This window comes from Scleropages formosus, chromosome 5 (assembly GCF_900964775.1).
Source record: "Scleropages formosus chromosome 5, fSclFor1.1, whole genome shotgun sequence".
NCBI lineage: Eukaryota > Metazoa > Chordata > Actinopteri > Osteoglossiformes > Osteoglossidae > Scleropages > Scleropages formosus.
This window is the reverse complement of record NC_041810.1, coordinates 1899661-1921485: the sequence shown is the minus strand read 5'-3', so window position 1 is coordinate 1921485 and position 21825 is coordinate 1899661. Positions and strand designations below refer to the sequence as shown.

General features: G+C 44.5%; 2 protein-coding genes across 3 annotated transcripts; one reads left to right on the top strand and one right to left on the bottom strand.

The window, feature by feature from the left end:
• Positions 1 to 541: 541 nt before the first annotated feature.
• hal (histidine ammonia-lyase) lies at positions 542 to 15795 on the top strand. 2 transcript variants are annotated; one of them, XM_018739501.2, is made up of 21 exons: positions 542 to 845; positions 1205 to 1265; positions 1642 to 1669; positions 1793 to 1867; positions 1991 to 2063; positions 3969 to 4035; positions 4131 to 4168; positions 4385 to 4510; positions 4720 to 4859; positions 5025 to 5072; positions 5230 to 5377; positions 6073 to 6168; positions 6283 to 6341; positions 6683 to 6763; positions 6905 to 6970; positions 8024 to 8189; positions 8281 to 8415; positions 9144 to 9252; positions 9401 to 9470; positions 9857 to 10004; positions 15583 to 15795. In XM_018739501.2, exons 1-20 carry the CDS (start codon positions 599 to 601, stop codon positions 9986 to 9988), a joined length of 1965 nt encoding a protein of 654 aa, XP_018595017.2. In that variant the 5' UTR covers positions 542 to 598; the 3' UTR covers positions 9989 to 10004; positions 15583 to 15795. The 2 variants fall into 2 exon arrangements, with proteins under 2 accessions (XP_018595017.2, XP_029107443.1); XM_029251610.1 differs by lacking the exon at positions 15583 to 15795 and having other exon boundaries at positions 9857 to 10442.
• amdhd1 (amidohydrolase domain containing 1) lies at positions 13055 to 21655 on the bottom strand. The gene is made up of 9 exons (XM_018739502.2): positions 21445 to 21655; positions 19417 to 19523; positions 19140 to 19204; positions 18763 to 19040; positions 17783 to 18008; positions 15947 to 16071; positions 15138 to 15231; positions 14682 to 14842; positions 13055 to 13527 (listed from the first exon to the last, which is right to left on the bottom strand). Exons 1-9 carry the CDS (start codon positions 21579 to 21581, stop codon positions 13422 to 13424), a joined length of 1299 nt encoding a protein of 432 aa, XP_018595018.2. The 5' UTR covers positions 21582 to 21655; the 3' UTR covers positions 13055 to 13421.
• Positions 21656 to 21825: the final 170 nt, after the last annotated feature.

Genomic DNA, 21825 nt, shown 5'->3' with positions numbered 1-21825 from the left:
ACATATATATAGGAAGAGGAATACGCATTCTGCAATGTATGGCACGCTAACGGGAGAGGGATTCGACCCCAAGACATTCAGACGTCAAGACAGAAGCCCTGAACTCCGCTTTCAGACCACGTGGTCCTGCTGTTCCTGTCTTTACTGTTCAACCAGCGCTGCGCATTTTACTCTGCCGGATCAATAGAACTAGAAAGAAAATAGCATGTTAAGGAGATCTGAGTAATATTCACATTTGAACGAATATCCTTCAGTTCCTAAAATCAAATCATGTCCCTTCTTTGATCACATTATTAACCGGGAGCGTCACCACCTGCGCTGTTTGATTCAATTATTACCTGCTCGGTCTGCACCTCGCGAACCCCCAAGCTAATACGAATACAAACTTAGGGTGCGGCGCGGGGTGCGAGCCATGCATATGCCCTCGGTCACTCCAGGTGTGCGAACCTGTCCGCTCTGGTTGTGCTTTAACCTCTGCTGTGAGGAGTGGTCTCGCCGCGCGCACGCGATTGGTGCTCGGGCCCATATTTGGGCGCGCGGCTGCCCCGGGCACGCGCGCACTGCGGGCGGACGAGCGGCAGCACCGCGGACAGCGACCATGCCGCGCTTCACCATCCACGTGCGGGGCGAGTGGCTCACGGTGCCCTGCAGGGACGTGTCCTGCACCATCCGGTGGCTGGGCGCGGAGGCCCTGCGGCGCTACACGAAGAACAAGCCCGACAACGGCGGGATCCGATCCGTGAAGGACACCAGGTTCGTGGCCCGGAGGTGCCAGGGCCGGGGGCTGCTGGACCCCGACGACACCATCGAGGACGTCCTCGAGGACAACGATTTCGTCGAACTGGGTGACGAATATAATCCCCACTCGTGTTGTGCTCGCAGGGACAGCGGCGGGTGGCTTTTCAATCACGTACAAGTTGCTGGTTCGAATCCCACTGCAGCGCGGCGCCCTTAGGCTTAGCCTAGCAAGCAAGGCGCTCGGCTAGAGCTACACCGGCGCTGTTTAACTGTGCTGCGTACAAACGGGTACAAGTTTAACGTTGCCGAGTTGCTTATTTAACAGAATAACATAATAAATGAATAAGCGGACCCCAGCGTATTCGATGCCGCGTTGAAACGCTATGCTGTTTGTTCAGACTTTGCCCCTGCGCTCATTTGTAACGTCGTGCGCGAAATCAGTTGTAATATTTCTGTCTCCTCCCAGTTATCGACGGCGACACCATGTCACCTGACGTGCCCCCACTCCAGGGCAGACTGTCGCACCTGTATCCTCATGTAAAATGTGCACAAAACGGCTCCATCCATGTGCAGGACAGAGGATTCATACATGTTGCATATGCTGTTGGGGGGGGGGGGGGACTATTCCAGACTAAAAATACAGCCAGTTAATATATTTCTTTGCCGAACACGATTTTGATGTCAAAATAAGCGGGGAAGAAAAAGTGATGTGAGCAAAGCAAAGGGCAATAGAAGCACCGCAAAATGTGAAAAGGTGCTTTTATGGCAGGTTTTATATGTAAATTTAAACCGTTTTACACCGTTAAAAAAATCATGGTAATGCCATCAAGTGAAGTCTTACCTCTGCAGTGCTTTAATTCATGTTGTATTCCAGGATGTATTTTCCTTAACAGCTACTCACAGGACAATTGCATACAGAGAGCCAGACAGTGTCAGAATTTTCACTTTTTCATTTTATTGTTTTTATTAATATATTTGTCATTTTAAACAATATATTCTGTTACACTCAATGCCCCCATTAATTTTTTTCATGTTTGATATTGCTTTCCTGCAGTACCTATTGCTGGATGGCAACAGTCTGACATCGGCAGACCTTGTCAGTCTGGGGAAGGGACTTCACAAGATAAAGGTACGGAAAACAGTGTGGATTCTCTTCTCCATCCTCCTGTTGCTGTTTATCGCTTATTCTCCATTAGTATATCAAGAAATAAAACTGGCAAAATGTGGTAAAGTGTTTGTCTGGCTGTTTCAGCTGTCGCCAGATGCCGAGAATAAAGTGGTGCAATCCAGAGAACTGCTGGACACAATTGTGAAAGACAACAAAGGTGGGAAAATCAAAGATGAAACATACCAGTATTATACACAAAGAGGATTTCAGAGAATTCATTGTCTGCAATGAGTTGTGTACAATATCGGAAACATAGAGAACTGTATAAATAAAAAAAAATATATATATATACAGGTGTATGTGTGCACATACACACACACACACACACACACACACACACACACCTGTATATATTATATATATACATAACTATATACTTGGGGGGCGGTGCAGTGGTGCAGTGGGTTAGACCAGGTCCTGCTTTCTGGTGGGTCTGGGGTTCAAGTCCTGCCTGGGGTGCCTTGTGACGGACTGGCATCCCGTCCTGGGTGTTTTTCCTCCCCCTCCAGCCTTATGCCCTGAGTTGCCGGATTAGGCTCCGGCTCCCCGCGACCCTGTATGGGACAAGCAGTTCAGAAAGTGTGTGTGTGTTAAATATAATAGCTGTTATGGATATTGGAGGTGAAAGAGTGCAGTACACAAGCATGTGCTTTCAGCTCTGACTGTCTGTCATATCACTCAGTATGTGACAGCTCTGTATTAAAGTTCCAGGTGCTTGTGCAAGGGAACTCAGCTAATCTATCTCTTTACAGGAAGTGATTCATTGTCTATGTGAAATTCATACACTGGGAAACTCCTGTTACACACCAGTTTCTTTGAAATGCAGTTAGAAATTAATTGCACAGTCTGCAGGTTTTGCCTGTCCTTAAATAACCCCGTCATCTGCAGCGGGTCTCATCTATTATGCACTCAATCCATGTAGTGGATCTCCTAACCAGGAAAGGATATATTATTGGGCTTCGTAAAAAATTAACCTAAAGTTTAAGCTTGCTTTACAAGCATAAAAAACAGCGTAGGATTAATTTCCTGCCTTAACCACTCCAGTCCGGTGACATAATAACTTTCCAGGTGTTGAAGGACAAAAATGTTACCCATAATATTTAATGGGGTTGTAAAGAGGTTTGCTTGATACTGGAGGACACATATGCCCAGTCTTGTCCAGTATTGTTATGCCCATGCTCTAGTCCTTACTTCTTGTATTCTGCACAAAGTTTCTGGACTAAAAGTTGATTAAATATGCAATATTAGCCCGTGTATACAAACTGAGTCATACCCCTTCTGTTGGGGTACTGGAAAATTGTATCATATGGTCAAGGTTTGCATCTTTGCTGCATGTCGCTATCCATCTGTGACAAGGAAGCCGAAGAAACACAGATTACTCTGTTCCCTTAGGTGAGCTTCTCATTGCTGTTAGTGGCACTTAGGATTCAGCCCTTGTAACTAGGGCTTGTGTGGAATAAGGACAATAATGTTCTCTTTAGAAGTTAAACACTCTTCCCATGTTGAAATAGGTGTTGTCCTTTAATGGGGTTGCATACAAATTAGGTTGTTGGGCAAGACTAAATGTTGTCACTCAGAGCAGGCCAGGACCAAGGTATGAACCTAATCGTGGGATTGTTTATGACTAAGGTTCTTGGGACAAGGCAGTACTCATAGTCAGGGACAGTCGTGGCGAATCTGAGATGCAGACGTTGTACGTGGGGAGAATCCGAGGACGTGGTCGATGAGGATGTTGCAAGGGTCGATGCTGTAGGAGACAGGAAGAGGGACAAGGAGACGGGCGAGGGAACTAAGAAGGAGGTACACAAGGGAGAGCAGACAGCGCGCTGTGGAAGAGTCGTGATCACAGGATGGACAGTTGTCTCAAAGAGATTCCACGATTGGGATGGAGCTGGAGATGGTTTTCATAGCTGACTGCTAAAAATTGCCGTCAGGTGCTTAATCGGAGTCAGGCACTTCTGGTTGTGGTGCGGGCGTGGTCGTGACACATGTGGTGTAAAATCTGGGACCAGATGCACTTTAAAAATGTGCTGTAATTTAAATTCTACAATTTTTCTTGCAGTTGTGTATGGAATCACCACAGGTTTTGGGAAATTTGCCAGGACAGTGATACCAGTCAGTAAACTGAAGTGAGTCCTCTTTCAGTTTTAGTTCTTCGGTTCTTGTTATTAATCCAGCTGACATTTTTTTGGTAATAATGTTTTTCTCTTTTTTGTTTCCAAAGTGAACTGCAAGAGAACCTGATTCGATCTCACTCAGCTGGTGCGTCACAATCTAAATTTTAACCTTATTTCCATTCAGGTTTGATATCTCTGTCATTCATTGTTCATGTGCTGTATGCTACTTGAGTCTCTGTACAATCTGCCATCCGTGTAAGCACTGACTCTTGACTGTACTCTCAGCTATACTCTTTTGACATGTCCCACTTGAAATCACTGGTACGGATTTGGTCCCCTTGCTCATCTGGATGGAATGCAGGCGTGGGCAGCCCACTGAGCCCAGAGCGAACCCGAATGCTCCTGGCCCTAAGGATCAACGTTCTGGCCAAAGGCCACAGTGGAATCTCCCTTGAAACCCTACACAAGATGATAGAGGCCTTCAATGGTAATCATAAATGTGGGCTTCCAGTTGGACATCCTGGTGGTATAAAAATTGGGGTGTATGTCACTGGGAACCCTGGGGGTCATAGTAAATGTCTGAAAAAATGAGCCTGAACTTGCTGGATAAGGCCTTTCATCATGAGCATGACTCTGGGCATCCAGGTCTCAGTTGGGGTCCTTTGAGGCTGACCTGCGTCCTAACCTTTCCCACAGCATCCTGCCTGTCCTACGTCCCAGAAAAGGGTACAGTCGGTGCCAGTGGAGACCTCGCCCCTCTGTCACACCTGGCCCTGGGACTCATGGGAGAGGGAAAGATGTGGTCACCCATGAGCGGATGGGCTGATGCCAAATATGTAATCTTTTTTTCTAATTCATTACAAAAACAGGCACCGTTTTAATTTACCTAGATGTCTCAGTCACCATGCTGACATGTGGCTAAAACAGATTTTATTGAAATAAATATTTACCAGTTCAGTGACTCCTTGTTTTTCCTGAACATAGCCACTCTACTTTTAAAGGTACTGGAGGCCCATGGTCTGAAGCCCATATCGCTGAAACCCAAAGAGGTATTGCGCTGAGACCTTCCAGAATTTCCAACAAGGTTCCATGACTGATTGTTTGAGAAGACCCCGAGAGATTATTCAACATACAAATGTTCCAGGATTGACAGATTTTCCATGACACACTGCATAGCTCTCAGTTTAAACTCCGTCTGTCCTACAGGGCCTGGCTTTAATCAACGGCACCCAAATGATCACGTCACTGGGAGCTGAGGCTGTGGAGAGAGCCCAGGCCGTCGCAAGGCAAGCCGACATCATTGCAGCCCTTACCCTGGAGGTGCTGAAGGGGACCACCAAGGCTTTTGACAGTGGTCAGTAGTAACATTCCCATGTTGTCAAGTGCCGTCGAGTCAATGTTGACTCTTAGTGACCACATAAATGGGCTGTCTCCTGAAACTTATGCTGTTGACTGTGTCCTTAGAGGTGACATGGGTGTGTCCATTGTCACCATAACTGAGCCCATCTATCTGGTTGTTGCTTGTCCTCTTCTTCTTCCTTCACCTTTTCAAAGGAGTACAGTGCTTTTGAGAGAATCCAGTCTAATGTCAATCTCAGTCCCATCACTTGTGCTTCCAATGAGAGCTCTGACTGATGAAGCTTGTGTTGTGATACTATTCAGTTGAACAAACGTATATATTCTATTTCATGAAGCACTTGACACAACAAAGTAGGTTTGTCTTCAGATTACGGTGGACAGCAATGTTTCTTTGGATAAACTCTAGCTAGGAAAGGTGTAAAGAACCTTAAAAAAATTCTAGCAAAGTATATTTTATTCCTTTATTTTGTCTCAAGAAGGTGTATTTTAAGATTTTGTTTACAACTGAGCTTTGTGAAGCAGCAGGATGTTTGCTGGGTATTAACCACACGTCCAACTGAGTGAGCATTGTGTGTGGAGCTTTTTAACTGTGCTCAACAAGAAAACAGTTAGTAAAGTTCACATCTGATGGTGTTGTGCAGTGGCAAGAAAAAGCAGCCTGTAAATGTAACAGCTTACCCACCTTGTCAGATATCCACAAGCTCCGCCCACATCCGGGACAGAAGGAGGTGGCCCTCCGCTTTCGCTCTCTGCTAGATTCAGACCACCACCCCTCGGAAATTGCAGGTGAGTCAACCACCAGTCTAAGCAATGATGGGTGTACATTTATTCCGATAGGTAAATAGACAAATGTATTGATCTGAAAGGGTCCACATGAATAGCATCTGGTTTTCTCCTCAGAGAGCCACAGGTTTTGCGATCGAGTCCAGGATGCCTACACCTTAAGATGCTGCCCTCAGGTACAGTGGAAATTTCTCAGAGAAATGCTAAAGAATAAAATGATATAATGCTAGCATAACCTCCCTGCTTGCAGTAGGTAATTGTAAGGCTGGTTCAGGCCAGATCAGTTAAGAGGTATCTTGAATATGGTTCAATCCATTGAGATGGACAAACACCCGATATAACCCCAGTGCCCTAATCAGCAAAACCTGCTGATCACCAGAATCTTTACTATATGTACTATACTACAACCTGAGAATGGAATGTAAGATAATTGACCATTCAACTTGTTTTTGTGTAGGGATATCAACACACAAAGAATCCACGAATAATGCTTTGTGGTGTCTTCCATCTCTTCCAGGTGCATGGAGTAGTGAATGACACGATAGACTTTGTGAAAAACATCATCAACACAGAAATCAACAGTGCCACTGACAACCCTGTATCTTTCAATGCAAACATGCTCAGGAAGTGTGCTCAGAATGTGTCTGGAGAATGTCTCCCTCATCTTTTTTTGTTGTGTTTGGATTTGAGATGTGAACGTGGTCGCTGTCAAAGTTTGAAGTTTTAACAAAAGTCTCAGATGGTGTTTGCTGAGCGTGGGGAGACCATTTCTGGAGGGAACTTCCACGGGGAATATCCAGCCAAGGTTGGTATAATACCTTGACTTGTGTGTAAGTCAGCAGATTACAGTCAGTGCTGACAAATAATTACCATTAGCGTCAAAGGTACAGGTTTTTGTGCCACCCTGCGCTCCAAAATTGACACCACACACACACACACACACACACACACACACACACACACACACACACACACACACATTTTCAGAACCGCTCATCCCATACGGGGTCACGGGGAACCGGAGCCTACCCGGCAACACAGGGCGTAAGGCCGGAGGGGGAGGGGACATACCCAGGACGGGACGCCAGTCCGTCGCAAGGCACCCCAAGCAGGACTCAAACCCCAGACCCACCGAAGAGCAGGACTGTGGTCCAACCCACTGCGCCACCGCACCCCTAAATTGACACCAGTATATGCTAAAATATCACATAATCTCATTAAAGTAGACAGCTATTTCAAGTTAAGTTTATAAAACAACACAAAACTATTACATACTGTAAACTTAACACTCACAAACTGACTGGACATACATATAAATGATGCCTAAAGTTCACGCATTAATTCAACCTTTAATAAAAAGAAAATAAAAACAGAACAGTAAAGACAAAAGAAAAAAATGCAAATAAATTTACACATGTTGATTTGGTTTGTGTGTTTCTGTGCTACTTTGCTATGAAATCCAACTTCAGTCCTTGTAAATGGGGGGTGCGGTGGCGCAGCGGGTTTGGCCAGGTCCTGCTCTCTGGTGGGTCTGGGGTTTGAGTCCTGCTTGGGGTGCCTTGTGAAGGACTGGCGTCCCGTCCTGGGTGTGTCCCCTCCCCCTCCAGCCTTGCGCCCTGTGTTGCCAGTTTAGGCTCCGGCTTGCTGGTTTTAGAAAGTATGTGTGTGTGTGAGTCCTTGTAAATGCAAAGAAACACATCACAATCTGAAGTAGGGTATTCAGCAAAACTCCATGTAAAGAACTTGAATTGGCGTATCTTGGAATATGACTTTTTTTGGAAAGAAATTGAAGGAGTCAACAGTTAAAAGTGTAAGAAGGCATGAGTAAGGTGTAAAAATCTGCGGTGTTTTGTTCCAGGCACTGGATTACCTGTCCATTGCAGTGCATGAACTGGCCTCCATTAGCGAGCGCAGAATCGAGCGTCTGTGCAACCCATCGCTGAGCGAGCTCCCTGCCTTCCTGGTCAACGATGGGGGGCTCAACTCTGGCTTCATGATCGCCCACTGCACAGCCGCTGCTCTCGGTCAGTTCGATGACCCCCATCCCTGACCCCAACGGTCTTACTGTAGTCATGAGCGACCACAATCATGCCTTGCCATGTCTCCTCCTTGAAGTGTCTGAGAATAAGGTGCTATGCCACCCGTCGTCGGTGGACTCGTTGTCCACCAGTGCTGCCACCGAGGACCATGTCTCCATGGGCGGCTGGGCGGCACGGAAGGCTCTGAGAGTTGTGGAGCATGTTGAACAAGGTAAGTACTGCCCAAGCACTTGATCAAACATTCATCATCCACTGGGGACGAACAACAGTGATTAGTTATTGATCTGGCAATGGCCTGGAAACATGGTCTAGTTTTAAGCCGTTTTTACTCCACTGAAAAGGATGATTGACATGGATTGGTTCAGTAAATGCAATCTTTTACAATGACAACAATGCAAATGAGCCTGAATAGAGGTTAAAGGACTGTACTGTTGCTGGTAATAGTCATTTTTATCTGGGCAATCAGTCACAGTGCGCTGTGCCGGACTCTGGCCCTTTTTGGGTCAATGCAAGGAACAGCAGCTCAAAAAGGATAATATGTAACTTGGCAAGAGTGCTGACCACAGTGCTGCTGACACATGTACCTGCAGCTGAAATTTTCATTGAAGTTACATAATCATCCTGCCTGTGGTTGCTCTCTGCATTTGTGAAACAACATAAAATCTCATGGTGTTGCTTCACACCCGAAAAGTGAAAAAGCTTAAGATGGATTCACCAGCAAGAGTAGAGATTTGGAAGCCCGTTTTTCCAAACAGAACCATAACTGAGATGAGGCTGAGTATTTAAGTTGTGAATGGAGTCAACATTATGGAATCGGCTGTCCCGAAACGGCAAATTCAACTGCGAGGCCAGGAGCAGACGTACTAATCTTTGTGATACCACAGTTGAACTGGTGTGATCTTCCTTTCTTTACCACCACATCCAATCTCAATCCATCAGTCCTCTCCATTGAGCTGCTTGCTGCTTGCCAAGGCATTGAGTTCCTACGACCCCTCCGTACCACAACCCCCCTAGAGAAGGCCTACGACCTCGTGCGCACCGTTGTTAAGTATGTCAATGAGAACATTCTCCCATATATTTACCCAGATTCTGCTTTTTTGCAACACCAAACAGTCAGGTTAATGATCGAACAAGGTCAGCTGTCAAACAAGGCTAATGCTCGCATGCTCTCTCACCTCTTACCCCCCACAATTCAGACCCTGGATTAAAGACCGTTTTATGGCTGCAGACATTGAAGCTGTTCATCAGCTGTTGTTGGACCAGAAGGTATGTATAACACCCAAGTATAAATGTGTCATTAGAAACCACCAGGGATCTACATCATGGAATTTAAGCGTTGGGCTCACCAACGCACCATGGTGTCCATGCCTTCCGAAACTCCCACGCATGGCCCTCTGGCCGCTCAGACTGCTAAAAGAGGATCAAAAATGTAATTCTGATGCTTTTAGGGGTATTCCTTTTAAAGAGAAAGCATGTGAGTCAGTATAAAATGCTTCTGAAGATGATTTTGGCTGTGGTCCACAGTGTTGAGGCCACCAAAAGATTATGGGGTATAGCAAAGTGCTAAGGCCTGTGGTTAATGTCACACGGGCAGGGAAGACACTTGTTTTGGGTTGTGTTCAGGTGTGTCGGTGCTTGTCCCTCGTTCACAGGTGTGGTCCGTGGCACAACCGTACATTGAGAAGTATCGCATGGAACACATCCCAGAGTCCCGCCCATCCTCCCCAACAGCCTTTTCATTGGAGTCTCCAGCATCACCTAGGAAACGGGTCCGCCTTGAGTGACAGCTGTCTTCATATAGTATGTCATTTTTAAATTATACATGCTAAAGATTACATGACACACCACCCAAATGAGCATTTGTTGAATAAAATCAGAAATGAGGCTACATATGATGCAAATGTTATTTTAATAATAAATGATGTGCTAATCTCATACCTGTGTGAATAGGTGGGTAATATGTTGGGAATGTTGTACAAATATTGTAAAAACACAATCGCTGACTTAAGATCCTGTAGGTATTGCAAGGGCAGATATTTAGATGTAAAATAACTTCACCACAGTAGGCACATGGCTGTCATTACGGAAATTTTCTAAAGCAAACATCTTATTTCTACCTCATTTCTTTGGATGTAACATGAGCAAACGAAACTTTGTTTTTTTGTTCATAATATGGACATTTACGAAATGGGGTATCTCTAAATACAGTACCAAAAATGTGTTTAATAAAATCAAGACAATCACACTGTGTGTGCTGCCTTGCTGTTATGTTATTCCTATATACTGTACTGTATGTGTAAAAAGATTTTTCCTGGTGTGGTTAAATAAGTTGGATGTTGTGTTGGGTAAAATTATACTGTCTTGTAAAAGTAAATTGGCCAGCACAACAATTAGAAAATGTAAATGTTTTTTCTGATTTTACATAAATTCTACTAATCCTGGAATTCTGCGGACAGAGTGGACGTCTGAGTCGGTGATAGTCAAGACTGCGCTCCAGTTTTCAGTAATATTAGTGATGCATAACGTTTCTGGTATCAGTAAGCCAGTAACCATGCAGTCAACTATATCTATGCTTGAAAAAGCAGGTACACAGAACATTATTAATGCTAAACTATATTAAACTTGGTTCAGTTAGTTTAAAGATGAGATGCTCAGAAATAAACACAGCTGGTTTATCCAAAATTCCATTTTACCAGTACCATTTAATTGAGTAGTAATGCTACGGGTTTTACAGTAAGATATAACTGTTATTTATTTGCATGTAAACGTATAAAAAAGGAACATCTGTCCTATCACTATTCCTGAAGACACTCCACATTAGACCTGTTGCTACCTCATTGAGTAGTAGGGGTATAACAAAATATAAAAATATATAGATCAATTAATATTTATCTGCATGTAAACATATAAAAAGGAGTAAGTGTCCTATCAATGGAGGGCATGGTGGCGCAGCAGGTTTGGCTGGGTCCTGCTCTCTGGCGGGTCTGGGGTTTCGAGCCCTGCTTGGAGTGCCTTGGGATGGATTGGAGTCCCGCCTCGGGTGTGTCCCTTGCACCCTGTGGTGCCGGGTTAGGCTCCGGTTCGTCGCAACCTCACTTGGGACCAGTGGTTTCAGACAGTGTGTGTATCCTACCACTATGCTCTCTGAAACTCCACATTTGACCTGTTGTAAGAACTGATAATTGTTCTGAATATATTGATGTTTATTATGAATAATTCACAAGTGTTAAGTATGAGTCCTGAAAACGATACGGTAAATTTGAGGGTTTAAAAGCATGGCTGCACTTAATAAAAGGAAGACTCTTGTTGGCCTGGTCCAAGAGTCTTTTTCAGATACCTGCTGAGTCAGTGACAAGCGGTGGCAGCATGAGGGCTGTCGGGTAAAACTGCATGGTTTGCAGTTGCATAAATTAGCAAAGATCCTCAAGATCAACATAATTCACCGTCATCAAGCATTCTAAACAATATAGAAGTCCAGGTGCTGAATCCTTTCATTAAAGGGCAACTACTATTTTCACGGAAATCAACATCTCCATTGCAATAATTTTATTGAAAACTCACTTACTTCAGAGTTATTTCGATTTTATTTATTTAGTAATTTTTACATTTTTTTTTTTTTTTTTTAGAGTTGACAGAAATTCAAAAATATGTAATTCAAGAGTTAAAATGCTTCAAACATGAGTACTCCAGTTCCCTATGGAGCCATCATTACATCCCCCCCTTTTTCAAATAACAGAGAAAATGCAGAAAACTTTCTAAAAAAGTTTCGTCTTTATGTAACCCTCACTTCTTAGGAGAAGTGGGTAACTAAATTTCGGGTGGACCCTGATTTGCTCTCAGCCAGTAATTATGCAAATGAGCGGTGGGCCCACGTGCGCTGTTCACGGCCGCACCTCGTGCGACACACGTCACGTGCCACTGCTTTTCGTTAGGTAAGATCTACAACTATACATGGCTAATTTCAACACATTGGAAGTAGCACAGGGTGAAAGTTTATTTTAAATGCTCACTTGTCAAAACGGTAGTTATGTATGTGGTGATTTTCCGGGGACGGGATGCACGTTAGACACTGTCAGGTCTAATACGTGTAGAGTTGGCTGAGTTTACTGGAGGAGTGAGACAAATCGCGTGTGTGACGTCACCATCGCGCGGAACTCGCACTTGCTATCGGGTTTTCCCGGGTCTGCAGAGCGTACCTCACTAAATGCGTCTTTTTTATGGGATTTCCTAAGGTTTTCCTGAATCTAGCTCGGCAGTGACGTAGTGGACAGTCACCGCAACCTCCACAGTCCGGCAGTTTGACATTTGACCTTGATGGTCGTGGATACGACGCTATCGAAAAACACGCTCCCCTTGCGAGTCGTAGTGTTCTCCATGATTTTAAATTGAGAATTGATGCTTGATGGACATTTGATTTGTCAGTATTTAACTTTCTTTCGCGTACTGGTTGTAACTTTAGAATTGTGAAAGTGTGTAAGTGAGCGCAGTGCGTCGTTCGCGTGTTGGGGACTCGGGTGCGGCGCTTTCGTTCGTTCGTTCGTTCGTTCGTTCGTTCGTTCGTTCGTTCGTTCGTTCGTTCGTTCGTTCGTTCGTCCGTCCGTCCATCCATCCATCCATCCATCCTCCTCGTTCTAATAGGGTCGCGGTGGCAGCAGGGAGAGCAGAGAGGCCCAGCTGCCCCTGTGTACCAGGTGTGTACCAGGCAGCTTTCGTTCAAGTCAATTCAATTCAACTCAATTTTTATAGAGCGCGCTTCTCGTACAGCGACACAGTGCTGTCGCTTCATCATGAAGCATGATGAAGCATTCTGAAGCATGAAGCATGATCAAGCATTCGGGGAAGAAAAAAAAAAAAAAGAGTTCATCATTCCACTCTTTCTGGAGGACCGGCAGCGTTCTTAGTTTTTAATAATTATTACTTTGGTTGCTCTCAAATCACTTAATACACAATTCTTTTCTTGAACTTGCTGGTTCATAATGAGTTTTTGTGTCTATATCTTACGTGAGGTTGTGGTTGGAAGAGTACACAACCCCCAGTATTCTGACCATCCCTCGTGGTTGCTATGGCAACCGATGCAACCTGTGTCCCAGGTTACATTTTCACCTTTAGTTAGTCGTGTGACATGTTAATAGCACAGCATATATTATTTTAATATTAATATTTTAGGGTTATAATATAGTTTCTTCATGGGTGGTATCCCTTTTGGCAGAAAAGTGCTTAGAAATCCATAGTTTTGTCACTTTCATGCACAACTTCTCCTTTTATAACAACATATTTGATGAGTTCTTGGTGTCCTCCGAACTGATAGATCAAATGCTCCCACCTGTAGAATTAGAAAAGAGGCAGTAAATAAGCAAAAGATTATAACAACACTAAATTCATAATTCAGCAGAGAAGACAAGTACAAGACATTGTGTTTGACATTATACTGATGAATTCTAAACATGTTTGAAATATCTTACAGTATCTCTTGCCATCACCACTGCGGGACGGCACTGCATTTAATCCAGGATTGTTTTTACATTTACATTACATTTACATTTATTCAATTAGCAGACGCTTTTCTCCAAAGCGACATGCATCTCAGAGAAATACAATTTGTGCATTAGGAGAAAGAGAGACATAGTTGCAGACGTTTGATTCTTAAGTAAATCTAGTTTGTTTCTTTCCACTTTATGCACCAATGTTCATCACGAGTAGGTGTACAAAAGCCAAGACAGATTAATCCTGATCACCTTCCAACAAATACAGTTTATTAGTACTTGGAATTTTTAGTTTACATGTAATGCTGTTTATGACTAAAACTTGTATCTCACTGAAGTACATTATTACGCAGATTACTTGATTATTATAGCAGTTTTTTTGTAGTTTTCTGTCAACATCCCACATTTTTCAATGAGCTTATTTAATAGCTTATGAAAATTTATTTTTTTAATATTCTAATAACTTTTGAATTTGTGTGGCTGCAGCTTGACTGTATTTCTGCTGCAAATCCTGCCTTGTAAAATCTGATTTACTCATCTACATCCAGGACAAAAATGGAACCAGAAGAATGCTACAAATGCTATCAAATAAAGAAACACTGAATGACGGCACATACACCATTGTAAGGAGGACTAATAAAGCCTTAAGGGATGATGATGATAAAGTGGTCACATAATATTTCAGAGTATTAGATGATATCAAAGGAGCATAAAATTATGCAACAAGACAATGAGAATGGTAAAGATGTCACGAAGATAATGAGGAAAAGAGTAATATCTAATATGAAGAAGAGTAATATGAACAGTATTCTGACAGTAAAAAAAATGATGGAAAAGAACAGGGTTAACAGTCTGAGCACAGTACTATGGACAGGGATAGAGAAGAACAGCATTGTGAAAAGCAGAATGCTTGTAAACTGCCATGAAGAGATTACTGGAAGAAGATTAATGCTGAAGAAACAGTGGCGAGGCTGGAAAAGAGTCTGGACGGTACCGTGAGGCGTTCAGGATCACAAGGTCCCCTTGCTTGTTGACCTCCAGCGAGCCGTGGCTGTGGGAACGGCCAAGGGCGTAGGCTGCGTTGATGGTGGCAGCAGCGAGAGCCTCGTTCATGGACATCCTCATGTTGACGCAGGCCAGGTGCATGACCATGGGCTTGGAGGAAAGGTGCATGAGAAAACATAGTTCTGTCTACCGCTCTCTCTGCACAAACACGTGGTTTCACTCCCTCGTAAGAAATTGCGACACTCTTAGTTAGAAAAGGGGTTTAACCACAGCATCCCTTCCGAACCTGAGAAAATATGCATTCTATGAGTTACAGAATGAGAAGTGTGTGATAGCCTGGCGAGAAACATAGAACGTGGAGCTGATAACGAGCCCTTTTGCTGCGGGACAGCTCATCCACACATTCCCGGCTGAGAAATGTATCCGAGGCTGGAGTGATACCAACCATGGAGCAGCAGTAGGCGTTGGGGTTGAAGTCACTGCCCAAGGCCACAATGACACCAGCGTCCAGCATGTCTCTCGCTCTCGGCTGAGGCAACCTGCAACGGAGTCGTCGGTTAATTCGACAAGATCGCTATATACGTACTGGAGACAGCCTCAGTGAAATATCTTGTTGTGGGTAAAAATGTTTTATGTACTCGAAGCCCTCATGTAACAGGGTTCCATAAAGCGACAAACCACTACGATGACTTCTGATAGTATGCATAGAGTATTTTCATACAATTATTCAATACAGCAGCACATCGACGCTTGACATAGATGCAGCAATCGTTGAGCTGATTAACCGGGTGCAACACACCGAGGCGGCGACCAAAGGGGGCGGAGCCAGAGGTCAGACAGCCACAGCTGGGACTAATTGCTGGCTCTATTTCTTCCCCCGGGTCCGCCAGCGAGAAGAGAGAGAGGGAAGAGAGGCACAGACGCTCGCCTGAACAACGACCCCAAATCCCGTGCACGAGCCCGTCCTCGATCCCGAGCCCCAGGACGACGTGGCGGCTCCCGAAGCGCTACCCCCGAGCGCCTGTTCCCGGTTCCCCCGTTTTCCCCCCCTGCCTTGCGTCACCTCCCCTGCACCAGGGTGAATAAAAGAGCACGAGCACTCAGAGCACCGACCTGGTTCCGCCTCTGTCTGTTGCACCGGGTTATATGAGGAATTGGTGTACTCATATTTATTGCTACACATGTCAGACCCCGTTTTACTTCTTGGATTATTACTGTTGCCTGCTTTATGAGGAATGAAATAATAGACTGTACCTGAGGATATAGGCTGTTGTGGGTAGGAGAACCGCTGCGGTTTTGGACTTGGCCATGGCTGCTATTCCCTCATCGGTCACCTCCTCCAGATGACTGATGGCCAGTGCACCCAGCTCGGCCCCCAGCTGTGACACGCGCACACACACACACACACACACACACAATTATGGACGTGGTTCAGTCCATTTATCCCAGCTCTGTAGTTTCAATTTGTTTTTCTCAATATTGTCAGTACACAATGAATCACAATGCAGAAATGTCAAACAAGGATTTATGGAAATGGAAATCTTCCAAATTCCCTAAAGCAATTTGTACAGGTGGAAAACCTTAATGAAAACTCACACACACACACACACACACACACACACACACACACACACACACACACACACACACACACATTTTCTGAACCACTTGTCCTATACAGGGGTCGTGGGGAGCCGGAGCCTAACCTGGCAACACAGGGTGTAAGGCTAGAAGGGGAGGGGACACACCCAGGACAGGACGCCGGTCTGTTGCCAGGCACCCCAAGCGGGACTCGAATCCCAGACCCACCGGAGAGCAGGACCCGGTCCAACCCACTGCGCCCCCCCCCCCCCCACTTAATGAAAACTACAGGAAATAATTTTGACAAAACAGCATAACAATCAATAAGTATGCTTATGCTTTATGGTTACACAAACTGTATAAATGGGTAAAATCACTATAAGTAGCTTCACATTGTAAGGCGCTTTGGAGAAGCACCTCAGCTGAATGAAGAACTAAGTGTAAATAAGGGCCGATCTCAATACGACGGTCGTGTCCTGACTTCCAAAAAAAAACATGGAAGATCCAGGCTGTGAGGTTCAGTTACAAACCAGGGCTTCGAAACCCTTGTTGTCAGCAGTTTTTTTTTTTTTCTTCCAACTGACCGATTAACTAACTTGCTGCGATGAATGAAACACGTCTGTGGAAAATTCAAGCGGCTGTGCTGGTTGCGAGAAACCAGATCAGTGTTGCATTTGAAATACAATGAGAGCTGTGTTTGTCACAGTAAAATATGCCTAAATTACTGCACTGTTTCCAAACTGACTCTGAGTCTCACTGACCCTTTGTACTCGACAAGTGGTGCGTTAAACTAGATGGGGATGCAGTTTTACTTAATCCTAGTAAATATTATTTAAACTCACTTCTTTTAATGACACTTAAATTTTGAAAGGTTAGTGAGTAACTTATAACAATAACGGCTTTCTTAGTCATTCTAAAGGAAAAAAAACATTTATTTATATATGTATTATATATTTATAGTTATATATGTATATATGTATATATATATATATAAATACACACACACACACACACACACACACACACACATTTTCAGAACCGCTTGTCCCATACAGGGTTGCAGGGAACCGGAGCCAACCCGGTAACACAGGGCGTAAGGCCGAAGGGGGAGGGGACACACCCAGGAGGGGACGCCAGTCCGTCGCAAGGCACCCCAAGCGGGACTTGAACCCCAGACCCACCGGAGAGCAGGACTTGGTCCAACCCACTGCACCACCGCACCCCCTTATGCGTGAACAATAATCATAATATTTAGAAATATATAACTGCAGCTATTTGCAAGTAAAAAAATTTTTAATAAATTTAACACAATTAAACTAAGTGTCCAGCTGATCTGTTCAGAATTATTTAAATGGTGCCATGCATTTAATGAACAATTGAAGCCAAGGGAGATTAGTTAGCGGTTCCTGCAGAACAAGACCAAGCAGGGCTGTAAACCACAGTGTGAAGCTAACATTGCGAATGCGTGGAAGCGGATGGACAAACAGCGCACTGGGATGGCGCACCTACCGTGGCGGAATTCATGGGATGTAGCTCATCGCCATGGAAGTTGATCTGCAAGCCCATGGCCTTCCCTGCCTGCAGGATGGCCCGGGTGGAGTCGAGGTCAAACACGCCTTTCTCGCAGAACACGTCAATATTATCCACCCGGAGCTCCCCCAGCGTCATCTTCTCTCGCACCCGGGGCAGCTGGACACGCACGATATCTTGCGCAGCCTCGGCCTCTGTGCTCCCCCTGCACCCAAAACACCGCCCCCTGCTGGTCACATCTCAGTGGGCACAGCATGAACATCAACCAGTTAGTTTTTCAAAAAATTCCACTTTCACCTGAACCCCTCCGTGCAGCTGTGGCATTTTGTTTATTTCTAGAGAGGACAAAACTCCATAAATAAACTCATAATTTAAATCAAATTATTTTTTGACAGCAAAGTCCCTCATAAAGAGAAATGTTCCCTACCTGTGTCTGGAATACAAGTGAAAAGAATGCGCATGTTATTTTTGAAGTTTATACTCAGGACTTATATCCTATATTAATATATGGCAAATTCAGTGGGAAATACAGGAGTGAATGAATTCGTGAATTTACCTGTATGAGTAAGTTTGTACATTTTCGTCTAACTTTGTGGAAAAACAGGACACCCTGGAAAATGAACCTCATGCGGATATCCACGGGAGGCAAAATACTACGTAAAAAAAAAAAATAAATAAAAAAAGAAGTGTATATTGCCTAAAAAATTAAAAATCCCTGCAATTTCATAGTCTCTAGTGTTGTAGAGCTCGGCTGAGAAACAGTTTCTTCAAAACACGGGTGCGTGACTTGTGGTTGAGCTGGAGAATACGTCACCGTGTCACTCAGCGTCACTTATTTGCTGTAGAGAAACGCGGTATAGTTTCACCTCACCTGGTGTTCTAGGTGTCTAGCAGCGCTAATTAGAACGTGTTACAGCCGCATGTCTATGACCCCCTAAAAACTGGAGCGTGTGCAGTACTTAGGTACAGCGTGTGCGCCGCAGTAGGTGGAGGAGATGCCGATGGGCAGCATGGCGCGCGCCTTCTCAATGACCATCAACATCTTCAGCTCGGTGTCCAGCTCGAGGCCGTAGCCGCTTTTGCACTCGGCCAGGGTGGTCCCAGCCCGCAGCATACGGGTCAGCCTCTGAGTCAGGCTGCCGAGAAGCTGCTCCGGGGATGCCCGTCGAGTGTGCTCCACCGTGAAGTGGATGCCACCACCAGCTTGGTGGACCTCCATGTAGGTGGCACCTGCTAGCTGTGGGCAAGCCACACAAGTCAGGCAGAGCATCTGCTAGTGCTGTAAATGAGGCTGGATGGAAATGGCAGAAGAAGTGCACAGGTGGGTTTAATTTACCTTCATCGCAAACTCATGGACTCGATCCCCTGCCCATACTGGATGAGTGTGGGAGTCTACCAGTCCTGGAGAACACAGCAACACGCATGATAGTAGACACTATGGGTTATGGTGAGGACGGTCATTGTATAGCTTTCCCTTGACGTAATACCTAAGTACCTGACACATATTGCTGTGGGGAAGTAGCACATGTCAACCTCATAATAAAATTCCAGTTGGAGTCAGAGTAAAGAGTCAGGCATTTCCAGGTGGGTTAATCTCTGTTCAGGACACCTACCAGGTATGACAACCATGCCGGACGCGTCGATGATCTTGTCAAAGGTGGCCCCTCGGAACTGGGACTCCACCACGTCTGTGGGCCCCACTGCTTTCACAAGCCCATCTCTGCAACAGCACAGGGATCCTTACATGTACGCCACATTGCAAACGCACCAAATTCTGATGAAACCAGTCAAAAAAAAAAAAAAAAACACAAATTACCAATTGCCAGTTAATATGTCAATGCTTTTATCATAACTTCTTTATGGATTGGAAATGGCATTGTACAATGTTATTTCTTTTTTAATGCAGAAATTTTTGCATTTTTGCCCATCACGCCATCATTCTACTTCCCTACGTGTCCTTTGTGCAATGTCAACATAGACGCAGCGGACAGGACAACCACTATGCTATACTGTGTTACAGTACTTTGTTAAATTTCAAACAAAATTGTGATTAGCAGAAGACACCAGATGAGCTGTTTTTCTTCTGTTCCATAATTATAGCACTTCCCCAAGACAGACACGATTAGGGTTGGATTAACCCACAGGGGTTATGTCATGAAGATAATACTTCAGAACAGCATGTAGCAAGCAAACATGTCTTTTAACACACAGCAAACACAACTGGTTAAACACAATGGCCTTTAATGTCTCACTGCAAAGCATGCTGGGATAACAGCCCTCACCTCACCCCACCTCACCCCGACGTCCCAAACCTTCAGCACAGCTAAATATTAATTGGAAAAATGTTTGGACCATGCCAGTTTTTAAATATTCAGTTATTGTGGAAGGACCTATATGCAGATTAATTCATGATGATCTATTTAACTTAATAATAATAATAATAATAATAATAATAATAATAATAATAATAATTTTTTATAGATGAGCTGCTTGTTTTCTGTGGTTTCAATAGAAAGAAATGCAAAGTCTATTTCATTAATTTTAATTATGAAATGTCACCCTCATAAAAGTTAATTTAATGGCAAAAAATTTCTGTTGTGCTTCACTGAGTCAAGAGCACAAGGACACCATGCTGACCTCCAGCTACTGTAAAAGACCACCAAATTGTGTACTTACTGCATTTCAATATGTTCTGTTTCTATAATACATTTTCTGTTTTGTGTTTTATGCTGAGCACAATTCACTTGAAAAGAAAAAACAATGTGGCACATGGTATGGTAAAGGTGTGCCTACCTTTACAGAACAGTAAAATTAAAGACACAAATAAAGGGCCAGGTGTGTGTGTAACTTTATGAAATAGTTAAAAAAAAGAAAGCGATAGTGTAAGAGATGGAAAGTGAGCGTGCACCTATGCATGTATGAAAGAGCATCATGTCAATAAATAAACGTGTTGTCCTTTAACACGACTTGATCAAGCGCTACACCCCAATCAGACCCCTTCACTCATCTACTTCTGTCTGCCTGGTGGTCCCGCGCAAGAAAGGTAAAGTGCGGAGGTTCTTGGTTCTGGCTCCGTTGTGGTGGAATGACCTCCCCCTCTCACTCAGAACTGCTGAAACTCTGTCCACATTCAAAAAGGGTCTGAAAACCCACCTTTTCCGGACTCACTTCGCCCATGATCTCTCCAGCTGTGTATGGTGTAAATGTTCATGCACCGTAACTTATGATCATCCCCAGATAACCCTTTACACAGCTGCTACTCCTGTTTTATGTAAATTTTTGTGTACCTTATAAAAATAAAAAAAATTGTTAAAGCTACTACTTTTGGACCCAAAGGTCGCAGGTTCGATCCCCACCTCCGGTAGTACCCTTGAGCAAGGTATTATTTGCTCCCCTAAAAATTAAAATTACGTAGCTGTGTAAATGATTATAAGCATGTAATTGTGACCTTAAGTCGCTTTGGAGAAAAGCGTCAGATAAGTGAGTAAATCAGAATCACATGTCTGCAAGACAAGTATGTCTCTCTTCTCCTAAGTGTATTTTCTTGTGGTGTACTGCGCTTTACGTTTAAGCCGCGCCTGCTAAATGAACAAATTTAGCAGCACACAGCAAAGACGACACAGGAGCCCTGAATCACGTACCTGCCCACGACCACGCCGCCGTTCTCGATGACGACCAGCTGTTGCGCCGCGACCCCGCTCAGGAATCGCTCTCCGCCGCCGCAAACCGCCACCACCTGCGTCGCCCTCTTCACCAGGAGGCGAAAGGACTCCGGCATGATCGTGCGACACACCGCTGCGGAACCGAACTGCGCGACGCCGGTACAACACACGCTTTGTGTGTGTGTGTGTGTGTGTGTGTGTGTGTGTGTGTGTGTGTGTGTGTGTGTGTGTGCGCGCGCGCGCCGAGCTGGCGTTTTTCCAGGGGACAAAGGTCTTCGCAGGGGGCGGTCAGTCACTGGTCATCGGCCAGAGTGGGCATTTTAAAGTGTTTCCCCCCCCCTAACTAAGTCCTTGGAAGTG

Coding starts and splice junctions, on each gene's coding strand:
- hal (XM_018739501.2), top strand. CDS start 599: ATGCCGCGCTTCACCATCCACGTGCGGGGCGAGTGGCTCACGGTGCCC. Junction 4,860..5,024: donor GATGGGCTGATGCCAAATAT/GTAATCTTTTTT, acceptor CTACTTTTAAAG/GTACTGGAGGCCCATGGTCT. Junction 5,073..5,229: donor TATCGCTGAAACCCAAAGAG/GTATTGCGCTGA, acceptor TCTGTCCTACAG/GGCCTGGCTTTAATCAACGG.
- amdhd1 (XM_018739502.2), bottom strand. CDS start 21,581: ATGCCGGAGTCCTTTCGCCTCCTGGTGAAGAGGGCGACGCAGGTGGTG. Junction 19,524..21,444: donor GGCGGCGTGGTCGTGGGCAG/GTACGTGATTCA, acceptor GTGCTGTTGCAG/AGATGGGCTTGTGAAAGCAG. Junction 19,041..19,139: donor TCCATGAGTTTGCGATGAAG/GTAAATTAAACC, acceptor GCTTGCCCACAG/CTAGCAGGTGCCACCTACAT.